Here is a 15,207-nt window from a genome sequence, read left to right as displayed (position 1 = left end):
TGTCCAGCCAAAACAACTGCTTCTTTAAAACTGATTCAGTATGACTGAAATAAATAACTTTTAATACATATAGAAAAATCCACTAATAATAAAGAGTTGAAAATTGAAGAGCCTTTCCATTTTAAAGCCATATTTTCACTAAGCAAGCTAAGCTAAATACAAAAGGACTTTATCCTTTTGCATTCACATTTTTCGGTGACATGCTTCCTGTCACAACTCAATCTATGGGCTGGACCAACACTAAGACTTGGGCCAACCTAAAGCCCCCAAGGCCTGTAGTAAGTCTTACTGTTCTCAAACCCATAATCAAGCCCACAATTTAGGCCCAATATACATATAAAATAATTTAAATTAAACTATTATAATTTCATTTTGGGCCAGCTTAACCCAGTAATCATCAGAAACTAAAATTAGAAGAGCTCAGCTCAACCTTATTACATCATTTACAAACTATTTAAAACTCATAAAAAATTTTTATTTGTTAATACAAAAACTTGAATTTATGCAATCCCTGACAGGATTAGTGCTGCTACTAGTACATGCGGAGTTCTAAATTACGAATTTAGATAAATACAATACAGTTAAGTAATTTTTATTTTCATAACCTGCGAGGAAAGAACAGGTTATTCTGAAAAATGTCTTCTCCTGTAGCCTGAAAAAATATAGTGAACAGAAGTGAGTGTTCGACTCATAGAGCAAAATATCAATTTTAACTATAATTTCTATAGCTATCTAAAGCTAATGCACCCTGTGAAGTGAAATGCAACATCGTCATATTTTTCATATAAATCACATCAAAAAGGCAATTTGGAGCATTCACACACCTAACACTGTCAAATAATACATATATAGGAGCTGATCCTCTATACAACCCTCTTAATCCAACTTCTGCCAGCGAAGATCTCAAGTTGGACTTTCGCTTAATAAACCAAATATGGGATTCCAGTGAAGAACTCAAGCCATGTCTACCCCGAAGGACCGGGTCCCAGCAAAGATCTCAAGCCGTGTATACCCGTCCTGTCTGAAGGAACGGAAGAGTGAAAAACACAAGTTTATACTATTGAATTCAAAAATTTTCACCTAGGGTTAAATGCAACATGCAAGATTTATTTTTATCTATTTGATTTCAATGATAAATAATATATTAAAACTCTTTTAATATGTTTTTGGATCTGTATTTGCCATTTAAGATTTTAAAATTAATCCGATTAATTTTAGAACCCTAAATTAAATCAAGAACTATTACACTAACCTCTTGATGCACTGCAGCGTGTCTGCGCCTTTGAGATTTGTCTTCAGGACACTAAATGTTGTCCCTCTAGCTTGTCCACACCAAGAACACCTATGGCAGCCCTTGAACAGCTTCTAAAGCTTTTTCTATTAATTAGAAATTTAAGTTCTGCCTTTTAAGAGATTAGAGATGTAAACAGGACACTATATAGCTAGGTTAACACAAAGACGTGACAAAGGAGGAGTGGCTGTTAGTTGTATTTTTCTTTTTCATAACAACACTTATATAGCTAGGTTAACACATTAAACCCTTGTCACATGTCACCCTTTGATTAGCTCTAGGTTTAAGTGACCCAATCACATTGTGCCAAGTGTCAAACCTATATTTAATCTTGATTTTAATCATCTTACATGATTAAAAAAATATTTGGCAAGCTTCTGTGTAATCCTATGTGTCACTATCTCATGATGCCACGTGTCATAATGTGAAATGACCAAAATGCCCTTTTGTCTTAATTTTGAGTTCTCAACCCAAAATAATTATTTCTCTTCTTCTAATCAATTTATATCAAATATAAATTAGTTAATTAATTTCTCATTAATTAAAATCATATTTAAATACTTTAAATATAAATTTAACTTATACTATACATCCAATAATCTAGATTTAGTTTCAAGTCATGCTAGGGACTTTGCAATTTAATTGCAAACCAAACCTATTTAATTAATCAATTAAACTCTTTAATTAATTAATTAAATCATATTTAAATAGGTAATAACTTGTGTATGTGTGTGACTTACTAGGCTCATAACTAATTGGCAATGAGACATGATATTAACTCTTAATATCATCAGAACTCTTTCTTACTATAAATGATTTCTCTAAATCATTTTATGCACCTCATAGACCATGGTTAACACCTAGTATAGCATGCCATGGCCACCCAATTAGTAATAAGGTTTACCTTAAATGAACCTATAATCATATGTTACCATGCACTGGAATCTCTCTGTTACAAAATCCCAATTCAAGCTGGAGTCATGGTTTATGTCAAACTCCATTTGCTATGAATATTATGTTCTCTTTTAATTCCAATTCTTGATTAAAAAGATTTTCTCATCAGAAACTCTTTTCTGATTAAATCTATCTGTCCTGACCAGGAACTTGAAACATTAAGAACAATTAAATGAACATAGGATTTTATCTCTATTTGCTTAGAGGAACATATTTTATCTTGATCAACACCTACCTCCATATATAACTAGTAGGAGCCAACACATGCCCACATACCCATACACAGTACAAGTATGAAAGCAGTATCAAACTTAAACTACCTATATACAAGATAACTGTGCTATCTCAGGTTTAAAGATTATATGCACTGATATGATTTATGACAAAACATTGACAAGAGTAAACTCCATGTGCTTGTCATAAGTGTCACTAGTTCGGCCTACTTGTCATTTATAAGTGCCTATCATGTTTGTCATATGGCATGAGACTCACCATTCCATCTTATTTATATCTCATATAAATAACTTGGTAACAAACATGAATACAATCTTTCTGGATAAGTCATGTCCTTATTATGAAGTATCCTCGATTGTGAACCTATTTATGATACTTTGTACTAGAAATACTGTCACTCATATTCTTAATAACTTAAGAATAGAATTTCTAACAAAATATCAATGGACATTTTCTATTACACATAAATATATTATGTAAACGGAAAAGTGAAAATGCCTTTTATTAATAAAATATGTACAAGATACATACTAAATGATATGCTCTAGGGCATACTACAAACAATCTCCCACTAGCACTAGAGCCATTCATTATAATATCTTAGACCTATCTTCTCAAGATGTCGGTCTAGCTGAGTCTGTAACATAGGCTTAGTTAATGGATCAGCTGGATTTTCAGCTGATGCTATTTTCTGCATGGCTACATCACCTCGTCCAACTATTTCTCTGATAATGTGGTAGCGCCTTTCTATGTGTTTAGATTTCTACTGAGACCTTGGTTCCTTAGCTCAGATGATCGCTCTCCATTGTTGTCACAGTTGTAGTGAAATCATTGACTCAATGGAAGGAACTACTATAAGTTCTGTCACGAACTTTTTTATCCAAACAGCTTCCTTTGCAGCATCTGATGCAGTAATATACTCAACCTCTGTAGTGGAATCTACAGTTGTGCTCTGTTTGGAACTCTTCCAACTGACTACACTTCCATTACAAATGAACACATATCCAGAGGTAGACTTTCTATCATCGACATCTGATTGGAAATCAGAATCAGTATAACCATCCAATTGCAAGTCTCCACCTCTATATATCAAGAATAAATTCTTAGTTATTCTCAAGTACTTAAGGATATTCTTGACAGTTATCCAGTGTTTCAAACCTGGATTGGATTGATACCTGCTAGTCAAACTAACAGTATATGCGATATCCGCCCTAGTACACAACATTGCATACATTAAACTTCCAATAGTCGAAGTATATGGAATCCTGGCCATCTTATCTCTTTCTTCAGGTGTCTTTAGAGACATCTCTTTAGAAAGGTGGATACCATGTCTCACTGGTAACAATCCTCTCTTGGAATCAAGCATGTTAAACCTCTTTAACACCTTTTCCAAGTATAGACTTTGGGATAAACTAATTATTCTTTGCACTCTATCTCTATAGATGCGAATCCCAAGAATATAGGTTGCCTCCCCTAAGTCTTTTATAGAGAATGTATTTGACAACCATACCTTTATAGTTGTCAACATACCTGTGTCATTACCCATCAACAGTATGTCATCCACATATAAGACAAGGAAAGTGATAGCATTGTCACTAACCTTTTTATATACATATGGCTCATCCTCATTTTTTATAAAACCAAAGGATTTAATGGCTTCATCAAAACGGATGTTCCAACTCCTCGAAGCTTGTTTCAACCCATAAATGGATCGCTTTAGCTTGCATACCTTGGAACCATCTTGGGATTCAAATCCCCTAGGTTGTTTCATGAAAATGTTTTCTTCAATGTATCCATTAAGAAAAGCTGTTTTGACATCCATCTGCCAAATCTCATAATCATAGTATGCAGCTATTGTTAATAAAATCCTAATTGATTTAAGCATGGCAACAGGCGAGAAAGTCTCCTCATAGTCGATTCCTTGCCTTTGGCGAAACCCTTTCGCTACTAGCCTTGCCTTATAGGTCTCTACTGTTCCATCAGAACCAATTTTCTTCTTGAAAACCCATTTGTTCCCTATAGGTACAATACCTTCAGGTGGGTCAACAAGATCCCAAACTTGATTCTTATACATGGAATCAATCTCGGATTTCATAGCATCAATCTATTTTGAAGAGTCTATATCTGATATAGCTTCTTCATAGGTAAGTGGATCATCTCCATGATCTAATTCTTCATGATTAGACAACTCTTGTTCTTCTTCATGAAGGAAACCATATCTCACTGGTGGGTGAGATACCTTGGTTGTTCTACGAGGAATAGCTGTAGATGTTTCATCAACGGGTATAGGTTGACTAGATGGATCTGTATCCATCTGATCTGTTGGTTTGGTCAAAATTCTCCAATTCTAACTTTATTTGCCTTTCTTTGCCTCCTTCTTGAATAAACTGTTGTTCAAGAAATGTGGCATCTCTACTTATCACAACCTTTTGTGAAGTAGGCAAATAAAAATAATATCCAAAACTATCTTTTGGATATCCAACAAATCGACCCTTTTCTGATCTGGTCTCCAATTTATCAGTGTTCAGCTTTTTAATATAAGCTGGACAATCCCAAATCTTAACATGCTTAAGACTTGGTTTTCTTTCATGCCATATCTCATAAGGTGTGGAAGAAACTGATTTTGATGGAATCCTATTCAGAATATACAAAGCTGATTCTAATGCAAATCCCCAAAAGGAGATTGGCATATCAGTATAGCTCATCATACTACGTACCATATCCAATAGGGTACGATTTCTCCTTTCAGATATACCATTCAGCTGTGGTGTTCCTGGAGGAGTCAGCTGGAAAACAATGTCGTGCTCTCTCAAGTATTCATCAAATTCAGTACTCAAATATTCACCTTTACGATCTGATCGAAGAGCTTTAATACTATTTCCTGTTTGATTTTCTACTTCAAATTTAAATTCTTTGAACTTTTCAAAGGATTCATGTTTGTATTTTATCAAATACAAATGCCCAAACCTTGATTTATCATCAGTAAAGGTAATAAAATAATGAAAACCCCCTCTAGCCATTTCTTTAAATGGACCACATACACCACTATGCATTAGCTCCAAAATATTTTTAGCTCTTAGCCCTTGTCCAACAAAGGGTGATCTAGTCATTTTGCCCTGAAGGCAAGATTCACAAGTTGGAGTAGGCTCAGAGCCCAATGAGGTTAGAATCTCCATTTTCTCCAGTTTTGCAATCCTATCTTCTGCAATATGACATAACCTTAAGTGCCAAATATATTTTGAACTTGAGTTGGTTTTCACCATGGCATTGCATTCTTTTAGATCACTTGCATTCAATTTGTGTTTGTCATTATTATCTAAATAATAAAGACCATCATTCATATAACCCAAACCAACATATTTATTTCCAAAATAAATATTGTAAACATCATCTGTGAACTGAAATTAATAGCCATTTCTAGTCAAACTAGATATAAAAATGATGTTCTTAAAAGCATCAGGTACATATAAAATATTATCCAAACACAAAACATGTCCAAACAAGTAAAAAGATTTAGATCCTATGGCTAAAGCTTCAATAGTTGAGCCATTGCCAATCCGGACTCTAACATCTTGAGAACGCAAGCTGCTACTATTTGCTAGTTCCTGCATATCATTAGAAATATGAGAACTGGCACCAGTATCTAAAACCCAAGCTGTAGATGAACTATGAGTATCATCAGAATCTAAATAACAAGATATGGACATACCTTCTGAAGGTGTATCCTTCTTGTCCTTCAGAGAAGCAAGATACTCTGGGCAGTTCTTTTTCTAATGCCCATCCTTTTGGCAGTGGAAACACTTTCCTTTGCCTTCATCAGCTCTAGTCTTCCTTTTCTGTTTAGCTATTTTCTTGGAAGGACAAGGAATCTGAGGTTTCTTTTTCTTATTACCCTTCTTCTTGCTGGACTTTCTAGCAGAAGAAGATGCAATCAAAGCTACCTCTTTTCCTTTATTGCCCAGCATATTCTTTTGGGCAATAACCAGCATTTTGAGTAAACCAGCTAAGGTGCATTCCTGTTGAGTCATATGGAAATTTATCACAAAATTCCTAAAAGACTCAGGAAGGGACTGAAGGATCAAATCCGTCTGTAGTTGGAAATCCATGTTGAAGTCAAGATATTCCAATTGCTCAATCAGTCGAATCATCTTGTGGACATGATCCCCAACATTCTGTCCCTCAGACATCCTCATACAGAATAGCTATCTAGATATCTCATACCTAGCATTCCTGTTGTGCTCACCATACAACTCTTGTAGGTGAAGGAGGATCTCACTCGCACTCAACATGTTCTCATGCTGCTTCTGTAACTCATTACTCATGGAAGCAAGCATGTAACACTTAGCTCTCATATAATGCTCCTTTCACTTGTCCAAAGTTTCATGTTCCTCTTGTGTGGCCTCTGGAGGTAAGGGACCAAGAACATTTGAATCTAGAACATATCCTATATGTTCAAGTTTCAGGACAAGTTTCAATTTTCTTAGCCAATCAGACAGATTAGGTCCTATCAACCTATTGCGATCAAGTATGCTTACAAGGACATTGGATGGTGGTGGTTGTTCTGTGCTCATTTTTATCAGAAAATTAACTACAAAAAATAATCAGATTAATTAGTAAATGTATCATGTAATTAACCAAAATGATTATGGTCTTTTAATCAAATTGGTCCTCCCACTAACTTAGCGAATCCTACACTTCCAAAGTAGAATATGGAAATCCTAGTTGGAGGGATTTCTAGTGGGTGATTGAATTCTTATAATTCAATTGATCATCCTCAGGTACATCCATTATTGGAATTACAATAAACTATAAGTGAGCAACTCCTTGCCCATCACATCTCGTGTGAGGTTCAATCCTTTACCTAGTCTCTAATGCTCAAAATCTCAGGTACATCCATTATTGACTTATCTTGTATTAGTTAAGTTTATCCCATTGAGTAAGTAATTATGCAAATAATTTTAATGTCCTCAGGTACATCCAATATTAGCCACCAAATCATTTACATATTTACAACATCTCATGCTTAACAATTATTCTTAAGAAAATCTCTTAAATTAATTGCATCTTATGCAACTATTTAAAATTTCTTAAAATAATTGCCCCAATGGAGGGCCTATGTTATAATTACTTTAATTATAGCATTTCTAACTTAATCATTTGTTTGGAAGATTTTATGGTCATCCTAATTACTATTTAGGTCTATCTTTGCACATTATCCATTTAGCATGCATATATAATATAATTGCATACATTCCCATACATCTCATGTATCATGGATAAGCAGTAAACATGATATGATCATAGACTTTCTAAGGGATTCAATTTTAAGCCACCAATAATTGAATCAGGACATTCCTATGTGCATTTCATTCATTCATTTTACAAGAGTTGCTGAAGGAGTACATAATCAACACTTGATCTTGAATTCCTCCCACTGGTCCCACCAATGCTCTTGACCTCCTTGAACTTCTTGCAATCCAATTACATAGTAGTTCTTGGCATACCAAGGCGAATTTACAAGAACTTAAATAAATGAATTACAACCCAAAAATTATTACAAACTTAATAATACATGCCCAAAATAAATTAAAATAAATTAATTAATTTATAATCCCAAAGAAACATAAAAGAAATAAATCCAATCACATTGGTCTTTTATAGTCCATGATCATCCATCATGCATATCACTATTTAACAATTAAATAAAATATACATACTTAAATTAAATTGAATATCTCATATTCAACTTAAAAATCCAGATTTGAATATGATTCAAATAAATTTAAAAATTCAGATTTGAATCTCATTCAAACAAATTTAAAAATTCAGATTTGAATCTCATTCAAATAAATTTAAAAATTCAGATTTGAATCACATTCAAACAACCTTAAAAATTCAGATTTGAATCACATTCAAATATTTTTTAAAAAATCAGATTTGAATCACATTCAAACATTTTTTTAAAAATCAGATCTGAATATTATTCAATCAACTTTAAAAAATCAGATTTAAATATGATTCAAACAACTTTAAAATTCATATTTGAATCACATTCAAATAACTTTTAAAATTCAGATTTGAATCACATTCAAACAATTTTTAAAATTCTGATTTGAATCATAATTTAATTGTGTGATTAAAACTACTAATTAAACACTTTAATTAGTCAAACAATAGGCCTTAGATCATACAACAATTGCAGAATTAAAAGCCAAACCTTGAACCACCCATGGAAGCCAAACCATGCGCACCATTGATGGTGTTTTTCAAGCATGCCGCCAAAACTCCATTGCAATCAGCAATGGATAAATCATCTCATGATCATAACACACAATTAAATCATATAATCAACACTCTAAATGGCAAATATAGTAGCTCTGATACCAATTGAAGGAACGAAAACGTGAAAAACACAAGTTTATACCATTGAATTCAAAAATTTTTTACCTAGGGTCACATGCATCATGCAAGATTTATTTTTATCTATTTGATTTCAATGATAAACAATATATTAAAACTTTTTTAATATGTTTTTGGATCTGTATTTGCCATTTAAGATTTTAAAATTAATCAGATTAATTTTAGAACCCTAGATTAAATCAAGAACTATTACACTAACCTCTTGATGCACTGCAGCGTGTCTGCGCCTTTGAGATTTATCTTCAGGACACCAAATATTGTCCCTCTAGCTTGTCCACACCAAGAACACCTATGACAGCCCTTGAACAGCTTCTAAAGCTTTTTCTATTAATTAGAAATTCAAGTTCTGCCTTTTAAGAGATTAGAGATGTAAATAGGACACTAGAAACAATTTCTAGTGTTCTTAATTCAAGAGATTGATGGCTAATCTCTTTGAATTGATGAGAGATGAAGAAGAATAGATGGAGAGCCTCAAAATGACGTGACAAAGGAGGAGTGGCTGCTGGTTGTATTTTTCTTTTTCATAACAACACTTATATAGTTAGGTTAACACATTAAACCCTTGCCACATGTCAGTATTAAACCTATATTTAATCTTGATTTTAATCATCTTACATGATTAAAAAAAATTTGGCAAGCTTATGTGTAATCTCATATGTCACCATCTCATGGTGCCACGTGTCATTATGTGAAATGACCAAAATGCCCATGTGTTTTAATTTTGAGTTCTGAACTCAAAATAATTATTTCTCTTCTTCTAATTAATTTATAATTATTTCTCTTCTTCTAATTAATTTATATCAAATATAAATTAATTAATTAATCTCTATTAATTAATTTTTCATTAATTAAATTCATATTTAAACACTTTAAATATAAATTTAACTTATATTATACATCCAATAATCTAAATTTAGTTTCAAGTCATGCTAGGGATTTTGCAATTTAATTGTAAATCAAACCTATTTAATTAATCAATTAAACTCTTTAATTAATTAATTAAATCATATTTAAATAGGTGATAACTTGTATATATGTGTGACTTACTAGGCTCATCACTAATTGGCAATGAGATATGATATCAACTCTTAATATCATCAGAACTCTTTCTTACCATAAATGATTTCTCTAAATCATTTTATGCACCTCATAGACCATGGTTAACACCTAGCATAGCATGCCATGGCCACCCAATTAGTAATAAGGTTTGCCTTAAATGAACCTATAATCATATGTTACCATGCACTGGAATCTCTCTGTTACAAAATTCCAACTCAAGCTGGAGTCATGGTTTATGTCAAACTCCATTTGCTATGAATATTATGTTCTCTTTTATTCCAGTTCTTGATTAAAAAGATTTTCTCATCAGAAACTCTTTTCTGATTAAATCTATCTGTCCTGGCCAGGAACTTGAAACATCAAGAATAATTAAATGAACATAGGATTTTATCTCTATTTACTTAGAGGAACAGATTCCATCTTGATCAATACCTACCTCCATATATAACTAGTAGGAGCCAACACATACCCATATACCCATACACAGTACAAGTATGAAAGCAGTATCAAACTCAAACTACCTATATACAAGATAACTGTGCTATCTCAGGTCTAAAGATTATATGCACTGATATGATTTATGACAAAACATTGACAAGAGTAAACTCCATGTGCTTGTCATAAGTGTCACTGGTTCGGCCTACTTATCATTTATAAGTGCCTATCATGTTTGTCATATGGCATGAGACTCACCATTCCATCTTATTTATATCTCATATAAATAACTTGGTAACAAACATGAATACAATCTTTCTGGATAAGTCATGTCCTTATTATGAAGTATCCTCGATTGTTATTTATGATACTTTGTACTAGAAATACTGTCACTCATATTCTTAATAACTTAAGAATAGAATTTCTAACAAAATATCAATGGACCTTTTCTATTACACATAAATATATTATGTAAACGAAAAAGTGAAAATGCCTTTTATTAATAAAATATGTACAAGATACATACTAAATGATATGCTCTAGGGCATACTACTAACAATGTCCATATCCAACACTATACCACACGCACACCAACGCACACACGCTGCTCTAAATTACCCCAAACAACATCCATGACACTTCAACATTTATGAATGCAAAGGTAAAACGTGCTTATTATTTAACTACATAGATACATACATATAAGTGATGCATGAACATGCTTGAACATATAATAATATCGAAATTATAATTAAAATTAACATTTTACTCACAGTACTCCGAAGACTATTGTGGCTGCTGGATGGAGGAAAATAGCTGAAATCAATCATCTAAATAATTATATTATAAATTTATTAGTACTAAGTCAAAATAAAACTCTAAAGAGATAACAGACAACCTAATTAATGCCGGAAATCCAACAGAGTTTCCCCTATACCTAGAACATACCCAACCTGCAAAAAGGCTCAAATAACACTTCTAAATTCAATTCATATCTCATCATTATTATATGGCCCCTCCTGGGCCCTCCAAACCAAACAAATACTCAAAACCTTAAAAATTATATTTTAGTCCCTATAATTGACATTTTATAAAAATTCACTCAAACAAACTTTAAAATTTTTAAAATTTTGCTCGCGATCCTTAATAATATTATAAGGCTATTGCAAAAGGAATTGTAATTTTCTAATCACCCATGAATATTTTATTCAAGAATATTACTCAATTTCATAAGTTTCCAACAGCTAACATATTCTTAATTTAACCCAATTCAATATTTATATATTTAAACCTTCATCCTCAAGCTTCAACCAATCATATAAAATTTAAATATCTTAATTTCAAATAATCTTATATGCCCATATGCTAAAAATCTAACTAAAATCCATCTATATTTTTCAAAAATATTCTACAATCACTCAAAAATTCAACAAACGCCATAGAATATCTCCAAATAATTTTACTTTCATCATATATTTTTCTTAAAATTTTTCTCAAATTTTTTCTGTTTAAGAAACACTGCATTTATGCTCCACAGACAGACAAATAATAAAAATAATCTCATCCGAAGCTTATCTGTGTCTTAAAAATTCCAAAAATTTATGAGAAAGCATCTGGAAGTTGAATCATCCCCAAAGCTCACCGGAGCTACCGTCGAAATCACCGCGCACGATGGTCGGCCATCGGTCGCAGGTAACATCTGCCGGAACTGGTTACACCAAAATATTCCTCTCCTCCTCCTGAGTCCATAAGTGGTATTGGATCATCGATCCATCGGTCGGATTGTCGGAAATCTTATCAGAAAGTAAAAAAAAAATGATTTTCTCCTTCCTCGCCGGCGCCGGAAACGGCCACCAAATTCGGCGAGGCTGGTCTCATCTGAAAGGGCTCACTCTTAGAAGTTCATAGCCGCTGGAATCACTCCAATCGGATGTCGGGATCGTCGGATACAAGCATTCAAAGTTTGGGATCCTTTTTTTTTTTTTTCTCTCTCTCTACTGTTGGCCGGATTTCGGGCTGCTGCCGCCACTGGTGACGTCGCTGGTGAGTGGAGAGCCGCTTGGGAGGTAGCCGGCCTGTCACCGGAGAGGGAAAGAAGAAGAAGAGAGGGAGGAGAGGAGAGGAGAGAAATTTTGGGAGGGGGGTCCTCCCGATTTTTGTTTTGAAATTTTCTTTTTAATAAGGTGACTGGTAGTGACAGTGGAATCCACTGTCACACACCAAGTCCCATCCCCCTTTCCCCTTTTTTCTTTTTTTTTTTTTTAGGTTGTTACACCTCCGTTCAATCAATTAATAATTACTATTTTAATTAAAATAATAATACATCTTATAAATATAAATAATATAATTTTTATTGATTGAATATTCATCATTTTTATATAAATAAAATATTTTTTAATATTATTACAATGGATGAGATGAGATGATAAAAAAAAATTTTTTTCTTAATTAGAGGTATCAGGCTTTATTTTGGGTACGAAACATCTTTATAAATTTAAAAGAAAATACTTTATCTCTTTTTATGGGACTGTCTTACGTGAATTAAGATTAGTCAAATCGATGAGCTTATTAGATGATTTTTGTTAAAAAAAAAATTCTTGATATTAGTGAGTAAATTATGTGCACAATAATAAAATATTTTAATTTATAAATTTTTAATTTAAATAATGTGAAAATAGTTAAATTTTAAATTGTTTTTATCTACTTGTTCGATTAAAATTTTAGTTTAACACTTAAAAATTTTAATTAATTAAAATAAAATTTTATAATGAATTTCTCTCTCCACCTTTGCTCTCTTCCCTCTTCTAACGCTACCTACTTCCCTTCCCGGCTTTATATGCAACTCTACGAAACACACCTCCAAGAAAGTAAAATGTCTCCTCTAGTCTTGTACTTCATAGCCTTGGCCATCTTCTTGTATCTCTGCTTCCTCAACCTCCGCACCTCCCACCGTCTACCGCCAGGCCCCAAGCCATGGCCTCTTGTTGGAAACTTACCACACTTGGGCCACAAGCCTCACCACTCCATGGCAGCCTTGGCTCAGAAATATGGACCTCTCATGCACCTTCGGATGGGACTTGTCGATGTTGTTGTGGCTGCTTCAGCCTCCGTCGCTGCCCAGTTCTTGAAGGCTCATGATGCTAATTTCTCCAGCCGGCCACCTAATTCCGGTGCGAAATATGTCGCTTATAATTACCAAGACCTTGTGTTTGCACCCTATGGTCCTCGGTGGCGCATGCTTAGGAAGATCAGCTCTGTCCATCTCTTCTCCGGCAAGGCCTTGGATGATTTTAGACATGTTAGACAGGTTAATTATTATTATTATTATTATTATTACATCCTAGTCCTAGCTGCATGCTTACTACATTAATTACGGAACTCGGGAATCCCCAATACACCTGGGAACACTAATGTGCGATCCATAATTTTATACATAGGAAGAGTATGTGCTCAGAAGCACATGGTAATTCCTCGCTTTTAGTAAGTTTGACATTTCTAGGTGACTATAATGCAGGAAGAAGTGGCAGCGCTCACTAGAGCACTGGCGAGAGCGAGCCCAACAGAAGCAGTAAACTTGGGACAACTGCTTAACGTATGCACCACCAATACCATTGGACGAGTGATGCTAGGCAGAAGAGTGGTCGGTGACGGTAGCGGTGGTCGTGATCAAAAGGCAGTCGACTTCCAATCGATGGTTAGGGAGTTGATGGTGTTGTCGGGAGTTTTCAATATCAGTGACTTTGTTCCAGCATTGGAGTGGCTGGACTTACAAGGGGTGGCAGCCAAAATGAAGAAGCTCCATCGCAGATTTGATGCTTTCTTGACAGAGATTGTGGAGGACCACAAGATTAATGGTTTTAATGGTGCTGAAATGCACAACATGTTGAGCACGTTAATTTCGTTGAAAGAAGAAGGTGATAGTGATGGTCTGAAACCTACTGATACTGAAATCAAAGCGTTACTTTTGGTATACTTTCTCTATCTTACAAGGCAGCGTTATAAGCTTTGATTCAAATATAGAAAATTATTAATATGAGTTTTATTTTCTATAATCCACATATGGATTTGCATTGTGTTTGTGGTTGCAGAACATGTTTACAGCAGGCACCGATACGTCTGCCAGCACAGTGGAATGGGCTATTGCTGAACTCATTCGGCACCCACGTGTCCTGGCCAAAGTCCAACAAGAGCTCGACTCTGTTATCGGCCGAGAACGTCTCGTTACCGAATCTGACCTAGCCCAACTCACCTATCTCCAAGCAATAGTCAAAGAAACTTTCCGGCTTCACCCAGCAACGCCATTATCTCTTCCACGGATTGCAGCCAATAGTTGTGAAATAAACGGCTACCACATTCCCAAGAACTCAACTCTTTTGGTGAACATCTGGGCGATAGCCCGAGATCCAACTATATGGGCCGACCCACTAAAGTTTAAGCCCGAAAGATTTCTGGCCGGAGGAGAAAATGCAGGTGTTGACGTGAAGGGAAATGATTTTGAGCTTATAACGTTTGGTGCAGGACGTAGAATATGTGCAGGAATAAGCATGGCTTTGCGCATGGTTCATCTGTTGGTGGGAACTCTAGTGCATGCATTTGAATGGGATTTGGCAGATGGGTTGAAGCCTGCAGATTTGAACATGGAAGAAGCTTATGGACTAACCTTACAACGTTCTCAGCCCTTGACGGTGCACCCAAATCCTAGGTTGTCCTCGGATGCTTACGGTGCTTAGTTTCTATTTATTTTTCATTTGTTGTCAATTTAAAATATAAAATATAGGATGAGATCAATAGATAGATCTCATCTGATGCATCTT

The 15,207-nt window shown here is 34.3% G+C and overlaps 1 protein-coding gene across 1 annotated transcript; it reads left to right on the top strand.

Moving 5' to 3' along the window:
- Window positions 1-13,238: 13,238 nt before the first annotated feature.
- Window positions 13,239-15,205, top strand: LOC110635515 (flavonoid 3'-monooxygenase). Its single transcript, XM_058142785.1, has 3 exons — window positions 13,239-13,700; window positions 13,908-14,360; window positions 14,482-15,205. Exons 1-3 carry the CDS (start codon window positions 13,266-13,268, stop codon window positions 15,121-15,123), a joined length of 1,530 nt encoding a protein of 509 aa, XP_057998768.1. The 5' UTR covers window positions 13,239-13,265; the 3' UTR covers window positions 15,124-15,205.
- Window positions 15,206-15,207: the final 2 nt, after the last annotated feature.

This window comes from Hevea brasiliensis, unplaced genomic scaffold, assembly GCF_030052815.1.
Source record: "Hevea brasiliensis isolate MT/VB/25A 57/8 unplaced genomic scaffold, ASM3005281v1 Scaf7, whole genome shotgun sequence".
In the NCBI taxonomy this organism is placed as follows: Eukaryota; Viridiplantae; Streptophyta; class Magnoliopsida; order Malpighiales; family Euphorbiaceae; genus Hevea; species Hevea brasiliensis.
Note: the sequence above shows the minus strand (reverse complement) of the source record. Positions and strands in the feature narration are given on the sequence as shown.